This window comes from Magallana gigas, chromosome 8, assembly GCF_963853765.1.
Source record: "Magallana gigas chromosome 8, xbMagGiga1.1, whole genome shotgun sequence".
NCBI classification, from domain to species: Eukaryota; Metazoa; Mollusca; class Bivalvia; order Ostreida; family Ostreidae; genus Magallana; species Magallana gigas.
The window spans coordinates 39,098,820-39,123,341 of record NC_088860.1 but is presented as its reverse complement, the minus strand read 5'-3'; the positions used below and the strand labels follow the sequence as shown (position 1 = coordinate 39,123,341).

General features: G+C 31.8%; 1 protein-coding gene across 3 annotated transcripts in view; it reads left to right on the top strand.

Annotated features, from left to right (window-relative positions):
- The window catches only part of LOC105324638 (uncharacterized), a 36,019-nt gene that overhangs the window by 4,521 nt on the left and 6,976 nt on the right, over nucleotides 1–24,522 (top strand). The window contains exons 1-20 of one of the 3 annotated variants that reach the window (XM_011423760.4): nucleotides 4,086–4,151; nucleotides 5,686–5,834; nucleotides 8,666–8,744; nucleotides 9,163–9,344; nucleotides 12,465–12,594; nucleotides 13,876–13,974; nucleotides 16,147–16,223; nucleotides 16,793–16,964; nucleotides 17,585–17,805; nucleotides 17,913–18,033; nucleotides 18,602–18,643; nucleotides 19,002–19,138; nucleotides 19,748–19,943; nucleotides 20,293–20,477; nucleotides 21,070–21,154; nucleotides 22,399–22,452; nucleotides 22,758–22,822; nucleotides 23,141–23,355; nucleotides 23,792–23,929; nucleotides 24,118–24,279. In XM_011423760.4, coding sequence (XP_011422062.3) covers nucleotides 4,124–4,151; nucleotides 5,686–5,834; nucleotides 8,666–8,744; nucleotides 9,163–9,344; nucleotides 12,465–12,594; nucleotides 13,876–13,974; nucleotides 16,147–16,223; nucleotides 16,793–16,964; nucleotides 17,585–17,805; nucleotides 17,913–18,033; nucleotides 18,602–18,643; nucleotides 19,002–19,138; nucleotides 19,748–19,943; nucleotides 20,293–20,477; nucleotides 21,070–21,154; nucleotides 22,399–22,452; nucleotides 22,758–22,822; nucleotides 23,141–23,355; nucleotides 23,792–23,929; nucleotides 24,118–24,279 — 2,537 coding nt within the window. In that variant the 5' untranslated portion in view covers nucleotides 4,086–4,123. Of the gene's footprint in view, nucleotides 1–4,085; nucleotides 4,152–5,657; nucleotides 5,835–8,665; nucleotides 8,745–9,162; nucleotides 9,345–12,464; nucleotides 12,595–13,875; nucleotides 13,975–16,146; nucleotides 16,224–16,792; nucleotides 16,965–17,584; nucleotides 17,806–17,912; nucleotides 18,034–18,601; nucleotides 18,644–19,001; nucleotides 19,139–19,747; nucleotides 19,944–20,292; nucleotides 20,478–21,069; nucleotides 21,155–22,398; nucleotides 22,453–22,757; nucleotides 22,823–23,140; nucleotides 23,356–23,791; nucleotides 23,930–24,117; nucleotides 24,280–24,522 lie in introns of those variants that run through there. The other 2 variants (XM_011423759.4, XM_011423761.4) reach the window with 2 other exon arrangements.

The following is a 24,522-nucleotide window of genomic DNA, read 5'->3' as shown; positions in this document are numbered from 1 at the left end:
TAAGTAAGTAATGACTTTTTTTTTCATTTTTGCAACCTGTTTATAAATGAGAATTTAGATTTGTTCATATGTTTCTCCTGTTTTATAAGAATTATTAAGTAAAGAGAGATTGTTGCAAGGGAAAGGAAAACTCGCATGAGAAATAATAAGTGAAACCTCTTACAGATGCGTTTGTAGGGTTTCTCGTATGAGATTCTTAAGTTTTTTTGAAGCTGCCCATCAAGTTTCATATAATTCGCCCAACGCATAAAGAAAAAAACAGTGGAAAACTGAAGTGGGACAGACAGACGGACGGACAGACAGACAGACAGACGGATGGACGGACGGACGGACGCAGAAGAAAACTATAGTCCCCTCCGGTGAAAACCGGTAGGGGACTAAAAAAGAAGCAAACGCTAAATCATTCTGATATAACCGGATCTACCTTCTCTCATCGGAGTGACACGAATCTATGGACGGGATGATAGCTTCAATCTCATTTCAATATCATGCAATTTACTACGTACAAAAAAATCAGAAAAGAGATAATCGGGGTAGAAGGGAAATCCGTTTTACACTCTAAAAAAGCATTAAATTCTGAACATTAATCCAGATGTCTCTACATGTACTTTCAAGATAGACAAAATGTATTTTCAATATGCCTAGGGAATTGAAAACTTGGCACACATGACTAAGCAGAGGTTAACTCTAATCACAACTTTTTTTGTACCACGATATAGCTTTCAATGGAAAATACTGAGAGAATTACAAGATTCCTAGCCTTAGAGTAAAATAGTAATCCAATACATACAATTTGATGGACACGTAAGGAATTATGGACTAATGTTGTTATATATATAAACTACCTGAAGGACCTAATTGCATATGTAGATCCGTTTAAGATAGTGGCGGATTTTTTACTCATAGTTTGCTGAGTCTGCAGAGTACAAATTAACAATATTTTGTCAATTTAGGTGATAGAATGTGCAGTTTATGTAACTAACCTTGTTATGAAATATACCTTAAAACAAAGACGACAAAAATGTTGATTTGCTTTAAAAACATTCATTTCTTCAAAGTAGAAATTATAACCATAAAAAAACACATTTTGCAAACACAGTTGACAAAACATTATCAATAAAATTCCTGCTCTCGTTTTTGAGATTGTGACGTTTATAAGTTTAATTACCCATTTTTCATGTTACATTAAATATTCAAAGGTACATAAATAAACAATGGTCTCATTAAGAACATGCACAGAACATGCTTAAATGATTTGACAACGGCGCTTGGTTTAGTCATAAATCATTTTTATTTTGTTTTACAACATGACGACAATTAATCTTTCAACAGTTATTACATGTATTTATGTTTGTAAGGATAGTAATTAGCCAAGAAACTGATTTATATCATAACATCGGGCCTTACTGAAGGTCCAAGATTGAACATATTTAAAGAAAATTGTCCACAAAATGATTGAAATATGAAGGTTTGCATTTTGTTTTGGTATAAGAGATACTTTCAGATACATGCGCATTAACATGAACATGGATATTACAAGGTCATGTTTCACGGTGCAATTAACTTCGCAGTGTTTGCCGTTCACTACATTATCTGCCTTCGAATTTGTTTTGACTCGAGACTCGATCTAGAGATAATCTGAAATCAATGTGATTAAGATTCTTGTAAAAGTTAATTTCTTTTTCTACTTTCTCATCTGTCACGCGGACAGAAGGGGTAGATGAACAGTTCTTAAACAACTAAGATTATTTTTACTTTTAATGATATATGTATAAGAAATGAAATTTGCAAAATGCCTTTATAATATTTAACAAATTTAAGTTTGAATAAAGTGAAATAGTATTGATAGAAATATAATAAACATCAATCAATGAAGCTTTAAGACGTTAAAGAAGATAAAGATAAAAAATGTATAATTAAATTGTGTTATTGCACATTACTGGAGGTTTAAAATGAGAAAATTATATTTGATTCTCTTTTAAAGCTGAAACATAAGAGTAAAGAAAAAATGATTCATTATCCTAATGTATTTCATACATTGTTAAATGAAAACACTACTTAACAAATAGAAAATGCATGAATAAAACTGCAAAGTCATGAGGTAACAGTGTTTGAAAATAAAACAAAATAGAAAAACATAAAAAGTAGCATGTGTATGGTGTATAAAAATGTTGTACAAATTTTTCTGAAATGTTATTTCAATCAAGAACAAATAAAAAATGTCTGCTTTAGCAGTAAACATATTCAATTCAATTTAGAAATTATTTGACAAGGGAAAAATAATATCAATGAAATAACATTTTTCTTTACAAGAGAAGAATATCATTGAATATAAATTAGATCACCTCGTCTCCTTTTGTATCTGATAACGTATGAAACTCAGACAATGTCATTACCAAATGCAATAGTTACTTAACAATTTTTCTATTTGCGTCAGAATCATTCCACAAAGAGGACATTGTTTTGATAAGCATCTTGTTCATTCCGGAAAAAAAATTAGTTCATAACCCATAAAATTTATTTGAAACACAGAGTTAGTCAATTACGAATTGCTGATGGCAGATTGATTTTTTAAATTACAGAAAAAATAATAGAGAATCTCAATGGTAACAACAAGGGATGTGAATTAAATACCTCGCTCGTTTTTTTCAACCAAATGTACTCAGATAAAAATCTGCAATAAAGCGATGTTCTTGAATTTTGTATGTAACATGTTTTGATGAAAAATTCTATGTTTGGAATGTTGAAACAAGTGTTTTGCCCATGGAGCTAAAGAATAAAGTTTATTTGTAAGGAGTTTAAAAATAAAAATGCTGTTGGACCTTATTTGTTTTTTTTTTTTATCATTTCAATTACATCGTCAATTAATTGTTATGCTTAACTTAAAGGGTACATGCATAAGCAACCATTTGGAGACAAACTTAAACATTGATATGATTCAATTTAATGAAAATTAACAACGTTCGTATCCCTTATTAGAACGATTGTCACAGGATGAAGCTTTGCCATTTTGTCAACTGAAAGGTGGCTGGAAGATACTAAAGGCATAGTTCTGCTTTTCATTTATATATATATATGCCCAGTTGACTGATTGGCTAAATTTCGTCCAATATGCTACAAACGAATTTCAATTAATATAACAAAACACACCCTACCCCAGTATACAAGATGAATACACCGACATATCACCAGTTTTCTCATTTAACATATCCTTCATTTTCGTTTTCTTTTGGTTCTGTTTTTCACCTTTGAATAATGAACAGGATTCAATGAACTAAAATAACTTAATATTGCCACATATAAATTCATAGTTTGGTGGAATTTACAACCTAGTTTCTTTTTCATTGCCATTTGATGTATATTTTTCCATACATGAATATAAATAAATCAAAGAACAGAGAGATTGGTAAAGCCCGATCTGAAGAGCATGACAAAATGACATTTTATTGGCCCACCAACACAATATTTACAATTTTGTTTAAAAATTCATTTTTTTAAATTTCATCTACATAATCCAAGTCTGTATTTGTTATTGTTATTTTTATGAACTGATATGAGAAGGGCATTGAAACAATGAGAGAGAGAGAGAGAGAGAGAGAGAGAGAGAGAGAGAGAGAGAGAGAGAACTAGTTTTCCCTTAGCTTTCTAGTATTGTATTATTTATTGTCAATCAATAAACTAAGATACATACACATTAGGGGCCAGTTTACTATCAATCCTAGACTCATTCGCTGAACATTTTTCAGGTAAGTAGAACAATTAACAAAGCTATGGAGAATTTTAATTAGCCTTGTCTCGTTATAAATAAACGGACGCAGTCTCTTGGTGGAAACTAATTAGGATAAGTCTATTTCATAGCCTAGTCTAGGCAATATAACACCACTACTTTGACAAATGCTACTATGTAAAAAACTGACATAACTAGTTTCTGTTTTTATTAAAACTAAGACGACATAAATCTATGTCATTGAAAAAAAAATCTTCTTCAAATTTCATAACAAATGCTACAAGGAAATGACCTTACAAAACAATTAGAAAACACAACCTGGAATTTTGTTTATTGTTCTAAAGCATCATTAGTGCAAGACATAGTCTTGGATAGGGAGCTGTGGTAAGAAGTGTAATGCCGAAGGCTTTTCTTCTTTTCAATGGTAAGTCTTAACAGAATGTAGACGAAAAGTAATTATAGAAAATATTGTTCTTATTTTCATTATATACTGTCACAAAGGTTTTTTTTTTGGACACGATTAGTCATGAACATGTCAAGTCGTGGGATTGTATTTAACGTTTTATTTGTATTCCAATTTTGAAAATAAAAACAACTGGTGAAGGATGTTGCTTATGTAAACTCATTTTACATGAACTACATGACTGCAATTTCTAAGAAATTCAATAAGGATAAAAAAACCTCTGTATTTTCATTTTTAGATATGAAAGTCATAAAGGCATCTATTTAATGTTGCTATATCAAACAAATCCCAAACTAAGGCCTGAAGTATACTTTAGTTTTTTGGGGGTTTTTTTGCATTAACTATTGGTCGAACTTTCCTTTGTGCATAACAACTGTAAAGGTTACATAATCGTAGCAAATAGCAGTCTTTAATTGTCAACCTTAGTGCATTCATATTAGTCGAAAGCAGGATGGCACTACATCAGATAACCCAAAAATACTGCTATTTTATTTTTTATTGTCATAAGCGCTGAGAAGTTCTAATTTTTTGTACTTAACAGTTAAGAGATGTGACATAGTCGTACAAGATCAAAAATGAAAAGAATTAGTACGCAATTTCAGTGGACCAGTATTGATAAAAATAATATTGTGATTTTTAGATTTCTATTGTTATCTCAAAGAAAAAAAAAGGAAAAAAAATTCAATTTTTTCGTTACGAAAGAGGGTTTGTTTTTATAACCACATTAATGTAAGCCCGTTGGGGACTTGTATTGAGAACAATTCAAATGATATACAGAACAAATATAAATATCTCAACTTTTATTGCTTCATTTTACCTCTAACGATGTTCATAATCACACCATTTACATATCAATCATATTTAGATCAGGGTTGTGCTAGTATTTATCAACAACATATATAAATGTTCAATTTACTGATAGCACAGGTTTATTCAATCATTTACAATCGGAAATAAACCCTGATATTTCAATGATTTCTTGTAATGATTTTAGATTGGTAATTCACAAGGTCTGCAATTTTCTGTGATCATTTTTTTCTGTTTTGCGCTGGTAGTAGTTTAGCTCCAAGTTCATTTAGTTTCCTAAACCTGCAACATGTAGGTGGATATATGCTACGCACTATCGGTATGACCATCTCGTCTCAAGGATTCCATTTTCTAGATAACGTCATAGGCCTAGGAGGACAAATCAATATACAAATATTAAACCCAAGACCAGGATTTTAAAAAAATAATCATGATCTTTGGATGCTAGTTTTAGTTCATACATCAAGATGACTGATAGAATCTGTAAGGTTCAGAATGGTATCTTTTTAATGTTATCCTAAAAACTGCATTTAATCATGTCATTTTTTTTGGTGTATTGAAAAGATGAAATAAACAATATAAAAGTAGAGTCTTTTAAATCTTCGTCAGCTTTACTCGTGTTTAAAGGAGACCATTTTATTTTTTTTTTCCTTTTATCAGAAACCACTGTTAATACTACCTGTTGTAGAAAACTGGACGAGAATGAGAAAAACAGGAATAACGCGTGAATTCCCGATCTTGCTGATGCTGTTGTGGTGGGAAGAAGTCATCGCCAAAACTACAGAGTACACACCAACCATATTGGCCGAGCAATGCAAAGCTAGATGCGCTATTAAGGTAAACCAGAAACTTGTATTTCTTTTAAAAAACAAACAAACAAACTCCGATTTCTGTTTTTATTTTATATGTAATTCGAAATAAAGTGCAAAATAACTGTGATTGCAAGAAGTATAAAATAATTAGCTTATACATCATAACAAGAGACCATGGTACATGTATATGGCTATCATGACTATAGCATATCAAAATATATATAACTTTCTAAATTTATGTAACAATTCATTTATTCTCTCTCTATCTCTGCTTCTTTTCATCATATCAAAGTAAAACAATGTAAGGTCCCTTTAAAATGCATAGGAAATAAGATTTAAGTTGTTGTAAATTAAATGTTAACAGTTCAGCTGATATTAAGAAATGTTTTTGGGTTTTTCATCATAGTGTTTGAAATGGTAAAGAAAATAAATGTCATTAACCGTCAATTGCGTGAATAAATCATCCCTCTATGCTAAAGTGATTTGCAATGCATATACATGTAGTTGCTCTACCACTAAATCCAAATTGGAAAACCACTGATTTTGTTATATTTGATTTTTTACAGTACAAGTATCGTGCCATAGACCTCTATATTTATATTTTATGATATTGAATTGGATTTTTTTTTCTGACTTTGTTGTGAAAAAAAATATTTTTGATAATACGTAAGAACAAATATAAAATTTCATAAGACTAAGAAACCCGATTTATATCAAACTTTATGAGGATCTTCCTAGAATAGTCAACAAATATTAGTAAGTTATAAGTGCAAAAATTAGTTTAACATTTTTCGGTCGAAAATGAAAGCTAAACAAACATTTAATAGGAAATCATCATCCATTATATGTATTTATGCTTATATTTATGCTTGTATAAATTGTTCAATCATTAATGTTTTCTCTGTCAGAAGTATCGATAAAATATTCAAGTCCACGTGTTGAAAATGTTGAAATATAATCCATACACTTAATAACGAGTTCATCAATCATCCCTGCGGATAGTTAACAAGAAAGCTGCACAATGAAATATGCCCGAAGGAATTTGTGGTTGAACCATTTTCACACACCTGTAATTAATTTATGACATGCTTTGTGCAAATACGAATACGTTACATAAATATAACCATTTTATGCATATTTTCTGTATATATCCCGAAATTGAAATTTATGACATTGAATGTTAAAATCAGAGAGAGAGAGAGAGAGAGAGAGAGAGAGAGAGAGAGAGAGAGAGATGAATATTAAACTTATCTTTATCAAGAGACTGCAAAAGGAAGCAAAAATTTATGTCATCCATTTATGAAGTGTGTGAAGGTTGGCATTATGTCCAAATTATTTTGTTTTTTTTGTACTAAGTCTTATTTATGAACTTTCCGACTGTTTTTCAACGTCTTGATATAATAAACAACCATTTAATAAGACCGCCTTGGAGAAAAAGTATCTACAGACACGACATGAAATAAAATAATGATGTTTGTATCTGGTCTACCACATAGAAAACAAAACCACATACAACCACGCGAAAAGAGTTTGAATAACAAAGCATCGTCGGCGACCTACCGCCAGTCTTAGACAAGTGTCACAGCTGTGGACCAAGTTATTTAACTTTTTTCTAAATCATTGATGCAATGTTTTGTGTCCCAGTGGGAATTAAATACGGTTTTTATACATGTAAAGAAAAAAAAACAAGTTTAAATAATAGGCAACCTTTTTACACTTAATGAAAACGAGGTATTTAACTATAACAGGTCATAAATTTATCTATCGTTTTTGGTTGTTTATAATTGTCATTTTATGTCTGTAAAATGAATTAAACAGAATTAATCTGTACCATTTTAGTTTTTCCTTTCAAATGTTAATGTGTTATGTATGAAGAATTTTCTAGACAAACATTTGTTATATGACAACAAAATATGTTAATAGCCTGAGTTGACCCCACACGAATTCAAGTCAAATTGAGTTCTTTTCCCCAATTACGACAGGGGACAATGACCGCTGAAAAAAAAAACAAATGATAAAATCCTACATCATGACAACTGCATTTGAATACAGAACAAATTTATAACATTCAAAATAAGAAAAAAGTACATCTTTGTCATTGAAATCATAAAAACCGCAAACACCCATTTTCTATGCTCGTACTTATAGCATATCTTAAGGGAAAAAGAGATAAAAACATTTACCATCGTGTTCGAAGTCTTGGTCCTGTGCCATTTTTTTCTATATTTCAAGGTAGTTTAATGATGCTTTGAAAGAGAAAAAAATCAATCATTGATGTACATGTACAGCAAGGACTTATAAATATTCCTAAGTTTTCATTTAAATAAGCAATGATGAAGCGTGTTCTGTGCAAGTGCTTATTATAAAAGAATTAATTATATTATATATAATTATTAAACATAGTCTGATATTTGAGGTTTTTTTTACCACCTATCCTATTGTTCCAATTATGATTAAAAACTAGCTGTAGGTTATCATTTACTTACACACGTATATCTGATTGTGGAAAAAATTAAATTTGCTCTCTACCATTGTGTATATACATGTATATAACTGTCATTTTCATAGGATTAAAAATTAAATACTTACAATTTAACCGAACACTTTTCAGTCATTGTTGTTGCTATAAAGAACATGCTCAGAAGAATGATTGATAAAGGAAAGCTTAATTTATTGCAAAAATGTTACTAGCAAAAACAGTACTGTAGTAATGGGCAATTCTAAGGTACCACATATAAATCAAATGAAATGCTGTTCTATGATAACGTTGATATTTTGTTGCATATAGAAATAAGCTAATGAAGATGTCGAAATCTGTGGTTTTTACTGTCATTGTTTATTTTCTATTTTTTGAAGGAAATCAATCAACAGGATTGCTTATCTAGTTGTTTGCTGTCTCTATCTGAACTATCCAGTCAACGGGTTTTATCAACAGGTGTGTAAGACGAGAAAACTTCACACTCTTCTCTCTCTCCCCCTCTCTCTCTCCCAAAATAAGATAAAAGAACAATATGATGATATGCCAAAAATATACTAATAATACTTAAAAAAATGTAGTAATCGCTTTACAAAATAGCAAAATTGTATGTATTTGCTAATTACAAAGATTGCTTGTCATTCTTTATCCAAAAACCAATAATATGAAATGATACACTGTCATAATGTTTTTTTTTACTATATTGATATAATTTTAAAGGACCCTACTTAAAGTACTACGCTTCACTATGTTAAGTGTTTATTAATATAAATAACATGATTAAACATTCTAAAATGCTAAAAATGTTAATACATTATCAAGTTTATATCAAGAATATGTAATATAAAAAAATAGCGTATCATATTATGTCTTGTAGCAACCTTGGGCAGCCCGTCTATCAACACGTGTGCTTATAATGAGCCTCCTAGAGTAAACAAATCCAGAACTTTTAACATCGTTTTGAAATGGAATTATGGGAAATTAGATGCTGAAATTATTACATATACAGTATGGAGGAAACTGGAATTTGAAGACAGGGACTGGCAATTCGTCTGCTCGGTAAGTTAGTATATGTATACAGTGTACATGTATATGCTATGCAGTGGTATCAAAAAGCAGAGCTATTATATATTTCATCAGAAATCCTTTTCTCTTCAATTTTAAACTTATGTATCAGTTTAAACAGCCAACTGCCTCTAAAAATCAGAAAGCAGATTGGACTATTCACTGCCTTGACCTTGAAACCATTTGTGTTGTTAAATGCAATGACATTTCTTTCCTCACTTTTAATACTCACGATTGAATATTTTTCTTATTTTGTTGATTATTTACTTTAAAATTATCAAAGCAATTTTATGCATTGAAATTAATTTTGCATCGAAATTAAAGACGACATGTCATATAGTGTAGTTTATTGCATGCCGATAATCTTATGTAATTTTCAATATGCATGTTATTGTCAAAATGTTCCGAATGACATAAGGGGAAAACAAAAACATGACACGAGCTTTACTTAAAGATAAACAGCAGGTTTAATGTTCACCGGACATGAACTTGGTTCGTTTCGTTACGTGTTAGTTTCTCAGTAGATTTGATCACGTACCAACCAAGTTCAAGTGAACTTTTTAATATTGATGTTTATTACTAAACACGTATTTACGTTTGTAAAAGGCAATGCGTCCATATTCATTAAAATCACTGTGTTTTTAATTTTACAATAATCCAAACGTCAAATGATCAACGCGTGTGGTAATCATTGTGACGTTATGAAAAGTTCACACAGAATTGATCGTTTTCGCTTGTCTGTAAGTTCATATAAGGTAATATATTTGGAAAGGTAAATATAGGTCTGTATTTCGCCTTTAACTTGAAAACCGATTTCCCGGTTTGGTAACACATCAGAAATGCCTTAATAAATCATTAGCAACAAAAAGGGAAAAAAAATAGCTTTTTTATGTTTTTCTAAATTATTGCGGATATAGTACGAAACACCAATCCTTATTTTACATTCTCTTGCCTATGGATTCGTTTTTAATGAGTGCCATTTTATGTTCTATAATTTACCGGAAGCTACAAAAGCAAGAGAGGTCATAAAAACCGAAGATTTACTGACTTTTTGATGAGGTCCTAACACGTTAAATTCGGTCGATCCCATTCAATCAATGACTTAAATTCAGGAGGACTGGTAATTCGTAACCATCTTAAGATTATACCTGTCTCCTTAAAAATACAGCTCATGGAGGAAAAAAATTCAAAACTAAAATATCTGGAATATTTTGTTATTAAAACAATGGTTCATAGCTAAAGAATTGCCTCTAAAATGTAAGAGTTAGGGTAATTTGATGGTTAATGTGATGATCACCAGCCTCCTTAAAACATTTCATTGCATTCCACGTAATTAACGAAAGAAAGAATTCTATACACAAACAGGCAAGTATATGCTGTACATGTATATATATGCATATTTACAAAATATGTAAAACCCCTCTTTACAGAAATTGGGTATGCAATATTAATGTTTAGATCAAAGTAAGAGGAATGAAACGGTAACTAAAATGGCACCAAAAGGAATTTTACAAATATTGATACATCAATTATTCAAGATTTTTAAATAAATCTGAACGTGGAAACAAAGCGGTAATTTTAAATGCCTACACTACACGCGACAGAGGTACAATGCCATGAGCGAGGCAGAATGTTTTCATTTCACTCCATCATCATAAGCCCTTTTCACAATTGGCGCACGAGCAGAAGCGACCAAATATTCGTGCGACCGAAAAAATAGATATAAATCGTCATTTGTTGCCAAAATAATCGCATGTGAAAAAGTATTCGTACGAATTTCGCACGATCTAAGCGAGTGTTGTGCGATGTAAACACATTGAATCTTGCGATATATCTTGTATGCGACTGTTGTACAATGAAAGCAAATGTTGAAAGATAATACATATAGGAACGCACGAGAGACTAAGTGATCGGACGATTGAACGCACGCCAATGTGATTGGACGTGCGATTATGCGTTCCATGGTACGAATGATCGTGCGAGTCAGAGGGGGTATATACAGCGCCAATATTCAGTAGACATAGTTGAAAGCGAGAAAAAATGCCGCCTAAGAAGATACAGATATGCAGCAGCTATTATTATACCTCAAAATGATTATTCTATTATATCTGATTGGTCTAGAAAGTCAAAAGACAGGGCGATGTCATAGGAATGAGAAAGTCGATATGAGCATACGATGTAGACAAATATGATTAAATCAAAAATATTAAATCATTATGATTCTCTTTATATCTCAGAACCAACTTAACTATCTATGATTTATGAAAGAAAAGTGAGATAGTTGCATGGAAAATCAAACTATCACGACGTTAAAGTTGCGACTGTTGAAAAGTCAATTATTATTAGAAATTAACGTATTCTGTGTAATCACATGTTGCTTGGTATAATAAAACGTTTATTGCATTAATGTTCAGGGAATATGAAGATATATTCCCCAGAAAACAAATTTTTCCCGGCCAAAACCCTCGGGAAATATGATTTTTCTTGAGGGAATAAATCTTCATACATGTACATGTATTTCCCTCACCATCATGCAATAAATGTATATTGTAAATTTTGTTCTGAAACAGAGATACTTATACAGGGTATATATACTAGTAGCAAAGCATGGCATATTAAGGCTGATAATTCGTGCAATGATAGTATAACGTTGCAAGATTACATGGGACACGTTGAGTAACAGTCTCACAGTAACAAAACAGACGCATAATTTATCTTACGATCTTTATAAATCGTGTATCACTTTTGCGAGTACACACAACGTTGTAAAACGTTCGTACTAATGTTCGTGCGCTGCACTGCGATAATTTGGATCGCGTTCGGTCGCGTCTGAATAGTGTGCATGTCCACTATTCAGAGGAGACTTGATGCGACCAGTAAAACGTATGCAACGAATGCGAGAGCTCTTGCAGCGTAAGCGAGGGCTCGTGCAACTTATGCGAGAGCTCGTGTGAAGCTCAAAAATTTCGATCGCAAAGTGGTGTAAAGTGGTCGTGCGCCAATTGTGAAAGGGGCTTTAGATACTAGCATTGACATTAAACATTATCCAACGACTTCTAGATATATTGTAGTATACTAGACACGAATAAACTTTACATTTGTTATATTTTTTAGACAAACGATACAGTTTTGAAAATAGACGACATTGCACCTGATATAGACTACATGTTTAAAGTAGTTCCCGTGACTGTTGTCGATGTCATTTTACAGCCCTTAGAAACAAGATGGGTACGCGCACTTCCAGGTAAGAGCTTATTTTAAAATGTCAATTTTATTTATTTCAGTAAATCAATAGAAACAAAAATGCTTTAATATCAATAGCTAAAAAAAGATGACAAATAAATGTAAGTAACATAATAACATTTGCATAAAGACTTAGCCCAAAAAATTGAGATGTATATAAAGGAAAGATTTCAAAACAGTTCTTTTTTGTAGTGCTTCCTATTTTAACCACAATGTAGTACTATTTTCGTACTCAAATCTAACCAGAAGTATAAAACTTCTTCAAGGAATCCCACTCCTTAATGTTATATCAAGAATTTCTTGAGAAGTATATCATTGTAATCTGAAGACAAATCATATTTGAAAAATACAAAGATTATTGGAGGTCAGCATTCATCCCTCCGAGTTATGGTCAACGTAATTTGACCTTTTTGCACCGAAAGTGCGATTTCAAACTGATTAGGATTTGTTGTCAGCGTTTTTGATAAAGCATACTTTTTCCTTAAAATATCATTTTCAATTTTGCACAATGAGCACACTGAATGGATGTATTACGAATAAAAAATTGTATGAAAAGCTGGATAAATTTTTTGTGTGACATGTTTCCCCTTAAAACCGAAGATTTCTATAATAGTTGCAATTTGATTTGAAATGAAAACATTTGGAATATTAAGAATTTTATAAGATTAATCCAATTTGCTTATATATGTATTCAGGATCATTTTGACATAATAAAACATGGGGGTCAGTGATATTAAATTTTAGATATATGGCTTCAAAGATAAAATTCTCACAAGATTTGGCTAAAAAAATGTTTATACATTGTCTATATATTTGCATGATTTTATGCTAAACGGCTATCATTCTCTAAAACTTTAGTTTTGTACAAGTCACACGGGACCTATATAACAAGTCACAAATCTATCAAATGTTAAAAATGTGAATATGAATAAAGTATGATAAAAAGAAAATTATATCGAAAATTTATAAAATTGCTTGTTTCTATCATTTTCGTCTTAAAAACCTTCCGCACAAAAAAAAATAGTTCCCACCAAAACTTGTTTGTTATTTTAATCCAAATGGATCTTCTTTAAGCATGTTGTGTAGTTATAAAATGATGATCTTTCCGTGAGGATTATACATGTATTAAGAAAATCATATTTATTAAAAATGAACATCTGCACAGTGAAATCAAAACGTAAGGAGTGAGAATATTAAGGGTAACTAAGCAGATGATTTGATTGTTATTCGTTCCTTTAAGTATTAACAAACATGTAACAACCACATACTCTTTTCCCCACAGAAAATGGCTCTGCAAATCGACCTCTACGTATCTCTGTGTCCAACGAAACCGTGAATGGGACATCTGTAAAAGTTCTTCTGTCTTGGGAACCTACCTTGGGTAAGTCCTATACCCCTGACAGGAATATGCTGCATGAATACAGACAGTAAGAGTGGTAGAGAATTGTCATCTTATAACCTCGCCTGCTACCAAAAAAACAACAACAATTTTTCAGTTTTAAAGTCACCTGAGTAAACTCAGGTGACCTATTGCTATCCGTTTTCGTGCGTCGTGCGTTAACAATTTAAATTTTTAACTTCTTATTAAAAACTACAAGGCCATTTGTTACCATTTTTCGTGTGAGGCATCTCTATGGTAAGAAGACTTTAAATTGTGATATGTATGGCTATACCATCCCCGGGACGCCACATGTGGGGCCAAATATGCAAAAAAAGCCAAATTTTCAAAAATCTTCTTCTCGACTCCCACACATGTGAGGAAAAAACTGGTTGCATAGTTATGATGTCCATGAAGCCCTCTACCAAAATTGTGAAATTCATGACCCCTTTGTTGGGGTTCAGGCTCTAGGGTGGGGCCAATAAAAGCCAGTAAAAATGTTTTAAATCTTAAAAAATCTTCTTCTCTACTCCCATTTAAATTTGCTAAAAACTAAATGCATGAATATGATTTCCATGAGGCTCTCTACAAAAATTGTGAAATTCATGACCCCTGGGTCAGGTCTAGGGTGGGGCTAATATGGCCATATTGTGAAAATGTATTAAATCTTAGAAAATCTTCTCTACTCCACTATAAATTTGTTAAAAACTAAATGCATGAATATGATTTTCATGAGGCTCTCTACCAAAATTGTGAAATTCATGACCCCTGGGTCAGGGGTTAGGATCTAGGGTGGGGCTAATATGGCCATACAGTTAAAATGTTTTAAATCTTAAAAAATCTTCTCCACTCCAATATATATTTGTTAAAAACTAAATGCATGAATATGATTTCCATGAGGCCCTCTAATTGTGAAATTTATGACCTCTGGGTCAGGGGTTCAGGCTCTAGGGTAGGGCCAATATGGCCATATAGTAAACATGTGTTAAATCTTAGAAAATCTTCTTCTCTACTCTCACATATTTTTGTTAAAAACTAAATGCCTGGTTATAATGTCCATGAAGCCCTCTACCAAAATTGTGAAATTCATGACCCCTTTGTTGGGGTTCAGGCTCTAGGGTTGGGCCAATATGGCCATATAGTAAAAATGTATTAAATCTTAAAAAATCTTCTTCTCTACTCCCATACATGTGGGCAAAAACTGAATACATAGTTACAATTTCTACGAACTCCTCTACCTACATTGTGAAATTCATGGCCCCTGGATCAGGGATTCAGGACATAGGGAGGGAGGGCAATATGGCAATATAATGCATATAATGTTTAAAAATTTTCTTCTCTATTCTCACAGATCTGAATAAAAAACTGACTTATAATAATGTTTATCAGGAAGTCATCTACTGAAATTTTAATTTTCATGTTCCCTGGGGTGTGGGTTTTGACTCTAGGGCATGGCCAAAATGGATGTATAATGTATATGCATAAAATTAAAAATATATATTTACTCCCACACACCTGAAAGGAAAACTATATTCATGATTTTGTAGACCAGATCTAAAAGTTTTTGCCAAAATTATAGGTTTCATAGTTCTTTTTGAAAGATTTCAGGCAGAGAGGTGGTCGTCATTACAAATTTATGGTTTTTGTACTCCAGAATGAAACCTAATTATTAAATGCATTAATGAGACTTCTAGACAAGTTAGTGTGTGGGTTATACATTTGTATGCTACTCAGGTGACCGTTAAGGCCAATTGGCCTCTTGTATTTTATTGTGTTTTTTAAAAGGTAAACTGTGTTTTAAAGCCATATTTGTAGGAATGCAATGTTGAATTTCGATCACAAAAGTTGCACAAAAGGATTTTCACAATTATTATTTTTATATCATTTGGACTGCAGGCAGAATCGAAGTTTTGGTAGAGAATACAGATTGTTTTTAATCTTATTTGAGATCGATATTGCGATTAGTCGGAATACTTATTTTATCATATTTACAGAACAAGAGAAGTTTAAAGAATCTGTAAAATTAATAAATGTTGTTTTGATAATTAACGTGAAAAATGTAAATGTATGTTTTGGAATAACAGTGATTGCATAGAATGAAACATATTGGTAAAATGAAAACTTTTTTAGTAGTAGAGAAGTTTGTCAATTCATGTTCATATTCTTTTCATACAGAGCGACCGTGTTTGTACAGATTATTCTGGATGTCCGCAAAATGTGATGTATCGCGATCTCGGGATTTGGATCTTACGGTAAGTCTGATTAAAATAAAAAAACACCATTCAGGTTGATTCAAATGCTACCACCTTTAATCACCTAGCCCAACGTAATAAGAACAAGCAATTCATTTTAAATCAACAGATAACTATGTATTTCTCAGATTTTTTTGGTGGGTTATAATGGCATATTTTGCAGCGTAAATTTTGCATCTTGAACCGTATTCAAGTTTAAATGTGTTTTAACACTGTATTCCACATTTTTATTGAAATGTAAAGCATATGTTTTTACAAATTGGGGTTCATATATTAATTTGGAAAAGATAACTTTGCAATTGACAAAACATTGTTTTACTTCACATTAGGGTGACGTCAGAAGCAAATTGAACGGGGGGGGGGGGGGGGGGGGGGGGCAAGACTAACGTATGTACCAGAAATCTTGATAAGCAAGTTTTGGTTATGGTTATGTTTAACTTTGCAACAAGTAGGGAGGGTAAGGCTAAGTCGCTTAATCCCTTTCCCGGTTCCGACGCTTATGCATTTTGCATCATACAAAGCTTTCATAATGTTGTGCAATTTGTAAAACATATATCTACATTTTGTAGACACTACCAGAACCTTCTGTCTGGGTGACCAGACTAGGAGTTAGCTGTCCATATGAATTTAAAATCCAGAGTTCCCTAGACTCGTTCTTTACCTCTGTCAGTGACTTCAGAAACATGTCTTATCGCACAATGGACTGTCTGCCAGCAACTTCCTACAACTACAGTCTTTGTGGCAAGTTTGAAATTCTCTCTCTCTATTTCTCTCTCTGTTTTTCTCGGTTTCTCTCTCCTTATTTTTCTCTCTTATTTTTCTCTCTCTTTTTCGCTCTCTCTCTCTCTCAATGGCCGGAATATGACGAACAATAAAAAAACATATAGTAAGTAAAAATATAGATAAAACACATGTTGAGGAAATAGTTGGATCCTGAACAATAGTATCTGTTTGAAATAATGGTCAATGCTTCGTATTGTATTTATTGATTTATTCACTTTTCCTAGCTGTAACAAGCGTAAATCAGTGATTTTTGTAGTTAATCATGTATTTATAATAAGTTGTTAGTTTTGTAAATAAAAGGCATGGATATATATATATATATAAATATATATCTTCAATGTCATAATCGTAATATTTTATGGATACAATGTACTCTCTTAAACATCGGAATGTTACACATTTATAAAAAAATATTTACATGTTTCTGTAAAAAGAAGCCTTTTGTTTGAATTAAGAAAATACAAGTGTAGGCTAACATACGATCAGTCGCTCTTTATGCCAACTGTCACAGTATGCAGAGCGAGTTCCTTGAATCAAAAAGACTTAAAATAATGAATCGAAACTTTCTTCGTTTCCAGCACCAGATGCACCGTCTGAAATCACCATAAAAACGGTAAAAACTTACGTGGATGATACCCACAACATGTCGGCAGGAGACATCATGTTGTCATGGAAACCACCGTCGAACGTCAGCGCGCGGAACAAAATCAATTTCTACCGTATAAAGTTCCGTAAAGAGGGTCCACTTCATCACCTACAGTACCTTGTTCCTCATGTTAACTACACAGACGTACCTGGGGTAAGAAAATGTTGAAAGTGCACATTCATACGGCTAAGATTTGGTCTATGCAAATCTTGTTTTAAAAACGACCGACACAAACAAATGTGTTGATTTTTTTTTTGTAGAGTCAAACCTGGGTCATTATCAAACAACTACACTGGTTCAATGACTATCGGTTTTCAATCACTGCAATTTCAGCTGGTGGTAAAAGCAAAGACGACGACTGTGCACAGACTTTCAAACTAGGTAGCTACATACATATTATCTTCATAAAGATTACCAGACTTTTTTGATGGATTTTTTTGTAAAGAAAAATCCTACCAATATAAAAATCATACCAGCTATAAAAATGTGTATAATTATTGTTTGCTATGTAAAATCATTCCCATCAAATTATATCATGACTGAAATTAAATGGTATAAAAATCTTAAATCTACTTAACTAAAATGTCCGAACAAATTTATTTTTTACAAATACACTGTATGTACCAAGAGGAATAACTTTTTCTAAGAATAAAAGGGATCAATACTTGTGCTGTAAGCACACTTTTCCAAACACGTTTTTCCAACATAAGTTAATGACTAAAATGAGTTAACCGTAGATGTTTATAAACTTTAAACAAAATCCTGAAATATAAAAACTGTCAATTCTTTTCCATAATTTGTTTATTTTTGAAAATTCAGAACCGTCAAAAGAGATCAATTAGGTTTTTTTGTTAAAAAAGAGCAGCGTGTTGCATTTGAAAATATAAACTTAAAATTTTACAGATATTTTCAATGTAATCAGTATTGGTTTTTTATTATGTCATTTCAGGGGAGTTCTTTGAGTTTACAAGTAAAACAGAAAACCCCAAAGGTAATTGAGATGATCACCATCTTTACAAATGTTATTGGTGAGCACATCATATATGTAATAACGATACAAACTTTTACATATATTTGTGAGCACGTGTTACATGTAATTACAATATAAACTTTAATTGGTGAGCAGATATTACAGGTATTAACAAAACTTCTACATTTTATTAATATGTTTTCATAATTCTTGAAAACGCTAACTTTTATAACAGAATTTGGATATCATATTTCTGGAACTCTATTGTTTTGATTTGCAATGTTTCTTATAAATGAAATAAGTAACTTTACCCTTAGGTCTCGTTTTAACTTTTTTATCGCTGAATCTTAGTTTAAATTAACCGCATTAATATTTTCAGAAAAGGGTACCCAAAACGAGGCTGTGATTGCAGTTGTTGTTGTAGTGTTAGGAATTTTCGTCGCCTTTTTCATCATATGCATCATTAAACGAAGGAAAACTCGTCAAGAAGAAGCGAAGAGAAAAACTAGTGATGAGGTAAACAATGTGTTAATTCACTTTGTGAGTTTTACATTATGACCATCTAGGATCATTTGAATGCATCTTTCCTTTCCGATATCTTCTTTATAAATGTAGCACATTGTTTATGTATGTGTATGTACATTCGAAAGTAAAAAAAAAAGTTGGTATTATATGTAAAAGGATTTACTACGAGACGCAAGTTAGCATTTTTCTTGACACATTATTATGAAGTTATGATAACTGTTAGATAAAGATAATGTGTAAAATATGAGTTACTGATAAAAACATATAACTGAACCCAAACTTTTAAATTCGATATATGATACTTGTTTTCAAGTTTGAAAGAAAGCTAATCAATCAAAAAAAAAAAATCAAATGAATGAAAAAAAAATAACTGAAGACATTTAATAAAAATTTCATGTTCATTAATTTTAATACATCATTAACAGCGAAAAGTTTTCTGTTTAAATTTCATTTTTTTCCGAACTCTACTTGTAGGCTTTTTGTTACCAAAAATGAACACCGCATTTATACTTGCAATTTTTTCTCTCAAGGTGAACAGTAATGTTGTAGTTTTCTCTACCTGTATGTGTATCTCTATTATGTTTGTAGGTTTCTTTGTAGGCCTTTAATCCTCTGTATGTTGCCACACCCCACTCTTCCTGTCAAGAACCACTCCTTATTGATGACATGGAGATCTGCTTAGAGAATCTCCAACTTTTAGAAGTCATCGGGGAGGGAGCCTTCGGTAAAGTCCATAAAGGAGAATACCGACAAGATAACGGAAAACTCTCCATTGTGGCGGTAAAAATGCTTAAAGGTTAGTGGCATCAAGTTTTGGTTTTGTCAATGTGATTGCTAAAAAATTAAATCATATTTTGACTTATAAGAAACATATGAAACTGAACAACGACTTTTTCAGAACAGCTGCTTTCAAATAATGATTATGGCAAAATATCAGTCAAATGCATCGTTTTGTTTTTGAAGTCTCATACATATAAAAAAGTTTCTGGGGCAAAATTATCATAAGGTAAAACTGAACTTTATATATACATTATTCTTTTCAAAATGTCTATTCAATAATAAAATATGTCAATCCCTAATTAAATTATCTTCCTAGCACGGTTACATTTTTCTATAAACTGCAAAGTGCTGTTCTAATTCTGTAGAATTTGCTGATAAAACGGAGGAGAAAAGCCTATTGAAAGAGATTGAAGCCATGAAACAGCTGGGAAATCATCCAAACATCGTGGGGATGTTGGGTTACTGTACTCAGTCCTCTTCCCTGTGTCTAATCATGGACTTCTGTCCTCTCGGAGATCTACGCCAGTATCTCCTCAACTGCAGGCACCAGGTTAGCGATTAAGCTGTCAATGCCATTAACCAAACACTTTCAGTGAACGTGGTCTGTTCCTTGTCTTTCGCCTACGCATCACAAGGCACCCCCACAGACATGAAATGTGGTATCTTCAGCATTTGGAGCAAAATATTTAGTTGGTGACAAATGCATCAACTGATTTCCATAAATCATAAAAACTAGTTCTACTAGCCTATTTGTGAGATAAAATGAAGTATTGCTGAAGCACTTTGATCATTAAATATCAACATAATCAGTTCTCAGTGTTGAATCAAAATATCTGACATTTATTGATTTGAGTCGACAATAAAGAGAATACTAGATAGTTACATATAATGAAACATGCACATTTTGTTGACTTCTCTATTTTTTCAGAGACTTCAGTGCTCTCAAGTTTAAATTCAATCTATTGTAACTCTAACCTGAGTGAAACATTGACCGATTGCGATTTATTAATACATGTACACATTTTGAATACAAAGTAATAAGAATATGAATACATGGCTGTATAATTATCATAAACAGGTTGTATTTTTTTATATCGTGTTTGATAATTGAAATAATGAAATCCTTCCACAACATATTGTAGATGATGAGAACAGGTCAACAAGTCAAGAGGGGCTCAGACAGTGGGATCAGTCCTGGATGTGAGAGAGGAAAGACGCCCGTATTTTGTAAGTAATATTGTACTATTGAAAACTTCGAAAAAGGAAATCGCATCTTGAAAATGACCTTTGATTTAGCAGTAAGAGTGCGTGTTTCTATGGTAAATAAACTGAAAGAAATTATGTTATCACACTTGACAAAGAAAAAAAGTAACTGTATATTAGAACATTTCTGTATTCTCCCGACTCATTTGAAATTTATTTATCAGCAATTTTGTTACCTGATATTATAGTATATTATGTATAATATAATAAATAATAATTATAAATTGATACATATTTATAATATATAATTAATTATATATAATTATCAGATATAACCATTATACTTTTATTGCTTCATCGCTCTTTATTAAAAAGCACAAATAGTATCTAGCAGTAAAGCTGACTAAAGTTTTACATCGATTTGATTTTTATTGATTTGTTTTGTCATGAAGTATCATCGGTCTTCATATTAAATGGAAATTTTATCTTAACATTTGCTATCGGAAGCTTTAAAATTTCTGGCAAACGGTCAATTGAAAACAAAATACCTAATGTGTTTTGTTTGAAACCTTAATTGTTTATATTAAATTTGCCAACGAATGATTGATCATAAATGAAGGCCATTTGAAAAAAGTTAATTCTGATCATAATATTTTGTTTAAAGGTGTATATTCTATACCATCTTTTCTGATGTACTGATATCCAACTCTTACATATTGTGATTTTAGTGATGTATAAAATTAGTTCCATATTTAAGTGGGTTTGAATATGAAACAAGTAAGATGAACAGATATAATAGTTTAGTTATTACACAATGTTTTACATTTAAACCGAGCGAAAAAACAAATTCGGTACCACTTTTCTACATGATTCATCTTTATCTATGCTAAAGTATATCATATGTTGTTTTTTGTTTAAATAATGCACCGTCCAGGCAAATCTAGTCTTGTGAAGATAAATACGATCACAAAAATAATTGCCAAAATATGTTTAAAGTCTATCACCATAAAATCTCACATGAAGATATGAGACCATTTCTAATCGTGCTGCTTTTTGCAATATATGTTATCTGTGAATGTCTAGCCTTGCCTGACAGTAACGAGCAAGAAACAGGGAGATGGAGAAACTAGAACCTCGTAGATCTTCTTCCTTTTATCTTGAACCAATCATAATTTGTTTTAATAAAATGAACTGTCCTCAAACTGGCAGTTGATAGAGAAACATTTTTTTAGATCGATAGTATTAAAAGTATTCATATTTCCTTTCAGTTCCTGTTGAGTCCGATGAAACAGAAGAGGCTTCTGCTCTGCCTGATAGCTGTGGTATGCCTCTTACACAATAGATAAATCAGACATCAGGCACGATAAAAAAGTCTCTATAAACCAACCGTAAATTGCAGGACAATTATGAATTATGCATTTGTTATCTGTATCCGCCTTCAGACAAAGTACATGATACTGAAATATTGGTCCAAAAAGTTATTAAATATATAGTGCAAAACAAATTTTCAAAAGGTTTCAAATAATGAATTTAATTCTGTGAAGGAATTGACGTAAAATTAACAGTATACTGGTAGTTAACATGATCATGGTAGACATTTTAAGGTTTTCTTTCATTTCATCTACAGATTCTGAGTGTTGCATTCACGAATCCACACTCTTGTCATATGCTCGTCAGATAGCTATCGGAATGGCAAGTACTAATCTTTCTTTATTCACATTCACCATTAATTAAAGATAAATATATTTAATAATGCTTTTTGTTACTCTACAATTAGTCACTGTCAGCAAAGAAATTTGATTAATGCATATTTCAGGTCAGAATACCATCTCTTTCATTAATCATACTAGTATGTTATTTCACAGCGTTCAGCTTAATTTCTATAAAACGGAATAATTATAATCAAACAGATTCAAACAAGATCCAAATTGACAACTTATGTCAAAGAAAAGCAACTTAATGAAGTAGTGATAGGTTGTGTATGACTCTATCAACTACAATATCTTTTAGGAATTCCTATCTCAGAAGAAATTCATTCACAGGGATTTAGCCGCAAGAAACATTCTGATGGTGGATAATAGAAGATTGAAAATTTCGGATTTTGGTTTGACACGTGATATATACGAAACAAATATGTACCAGCCGACTTCATCCCGTAAACTTCCGTATAAATGGATGGCGATTGAATCCATTTTTGATCAGATATTCACAATAAAATCCGATGTGTAAGTCAATTTTGAGGGTGATCGAGTAATTTTTTTTTAGATATCTAAAAGCATCATTTAATGTATGAAACATTTTTTCTTCCGATCATCAAAAAGTGCACAATAGGGTTTTCGTCCTTTGATATTTGACAAAAATTGGCCCTATATATTGAATATTTGAAGTACTGTCTTTGAACAAAATTATGTGAGAGGAAAGGAAGCCGTGTATTAATTAAATTTAATGTTCATGTAACTGCCGATCCATGTGGACAATAGAGTTAATAGGAAATATTTGTATGACCTTTTTCCATCTAAATGCTAATAATCATTAATGTACATTAATGGAAGCTGACGCAAATATGATGAATGAATTGGTCGATTTTAACAACAATAAATGATGCTATTTTAGATATCGAGTTTTTTCACAATTGTTTTCCTTTTTTCTTTTTGCTAACAGTTGGTCCTTTGGAATTGTATTATGGGAAATAGTTACGTTGGGTGGAAGTCCATATCCAGGTATACCAAATGAAGATTTATTTCGTCTTCTTAAGGATGGATATCGGATGGACAAACCGGAAAATTGTTCCCCAGACATGTAATGTCACTTTTTTGCCAGACTTTAATATTTTACCTATTCATTTGCTTTATATATTTTTAAACAGACTATTCCAAAGTACGCATCGCATTTTTCAATAACATTGAAATTGAACCCTTTTGTGTTTTGATCAATATTTAAACTTATACAAAATGGTAATTTTTCAAGGAGAATTTTTTTTATTATAGATATCAAATGATGTTGTCGGCTTGGCATCCTAATGCAGAATGTCGGCCAAGTTTCAATGACATTAGACTTAAGCTGGAGACTATGCTGGAAGCAACGAAATCTTACATCAATTTGTCTGTTAGTGTCTCTCAAGATTACTACACGAACGACAACTCTTCAAGGTAATATCTTAAATTTGAGATGACCTAAGTTAATTCAGCTATCAACACCTAATGATATATTTTGATAATGTTTTCAAGAAATTGTCTGAGGCGCCGTGATGTTGATCCAACTTGGTTCTTCATTAGAACATCGTTCACGTACCGAGGAAAAACGAGAGCAATCTATTAAACAGGCAACCTACCTACATGAAGAAAGCGCAAAACATTAACAAACATTTAAAAACTGAAAAATGTTTAAAAACT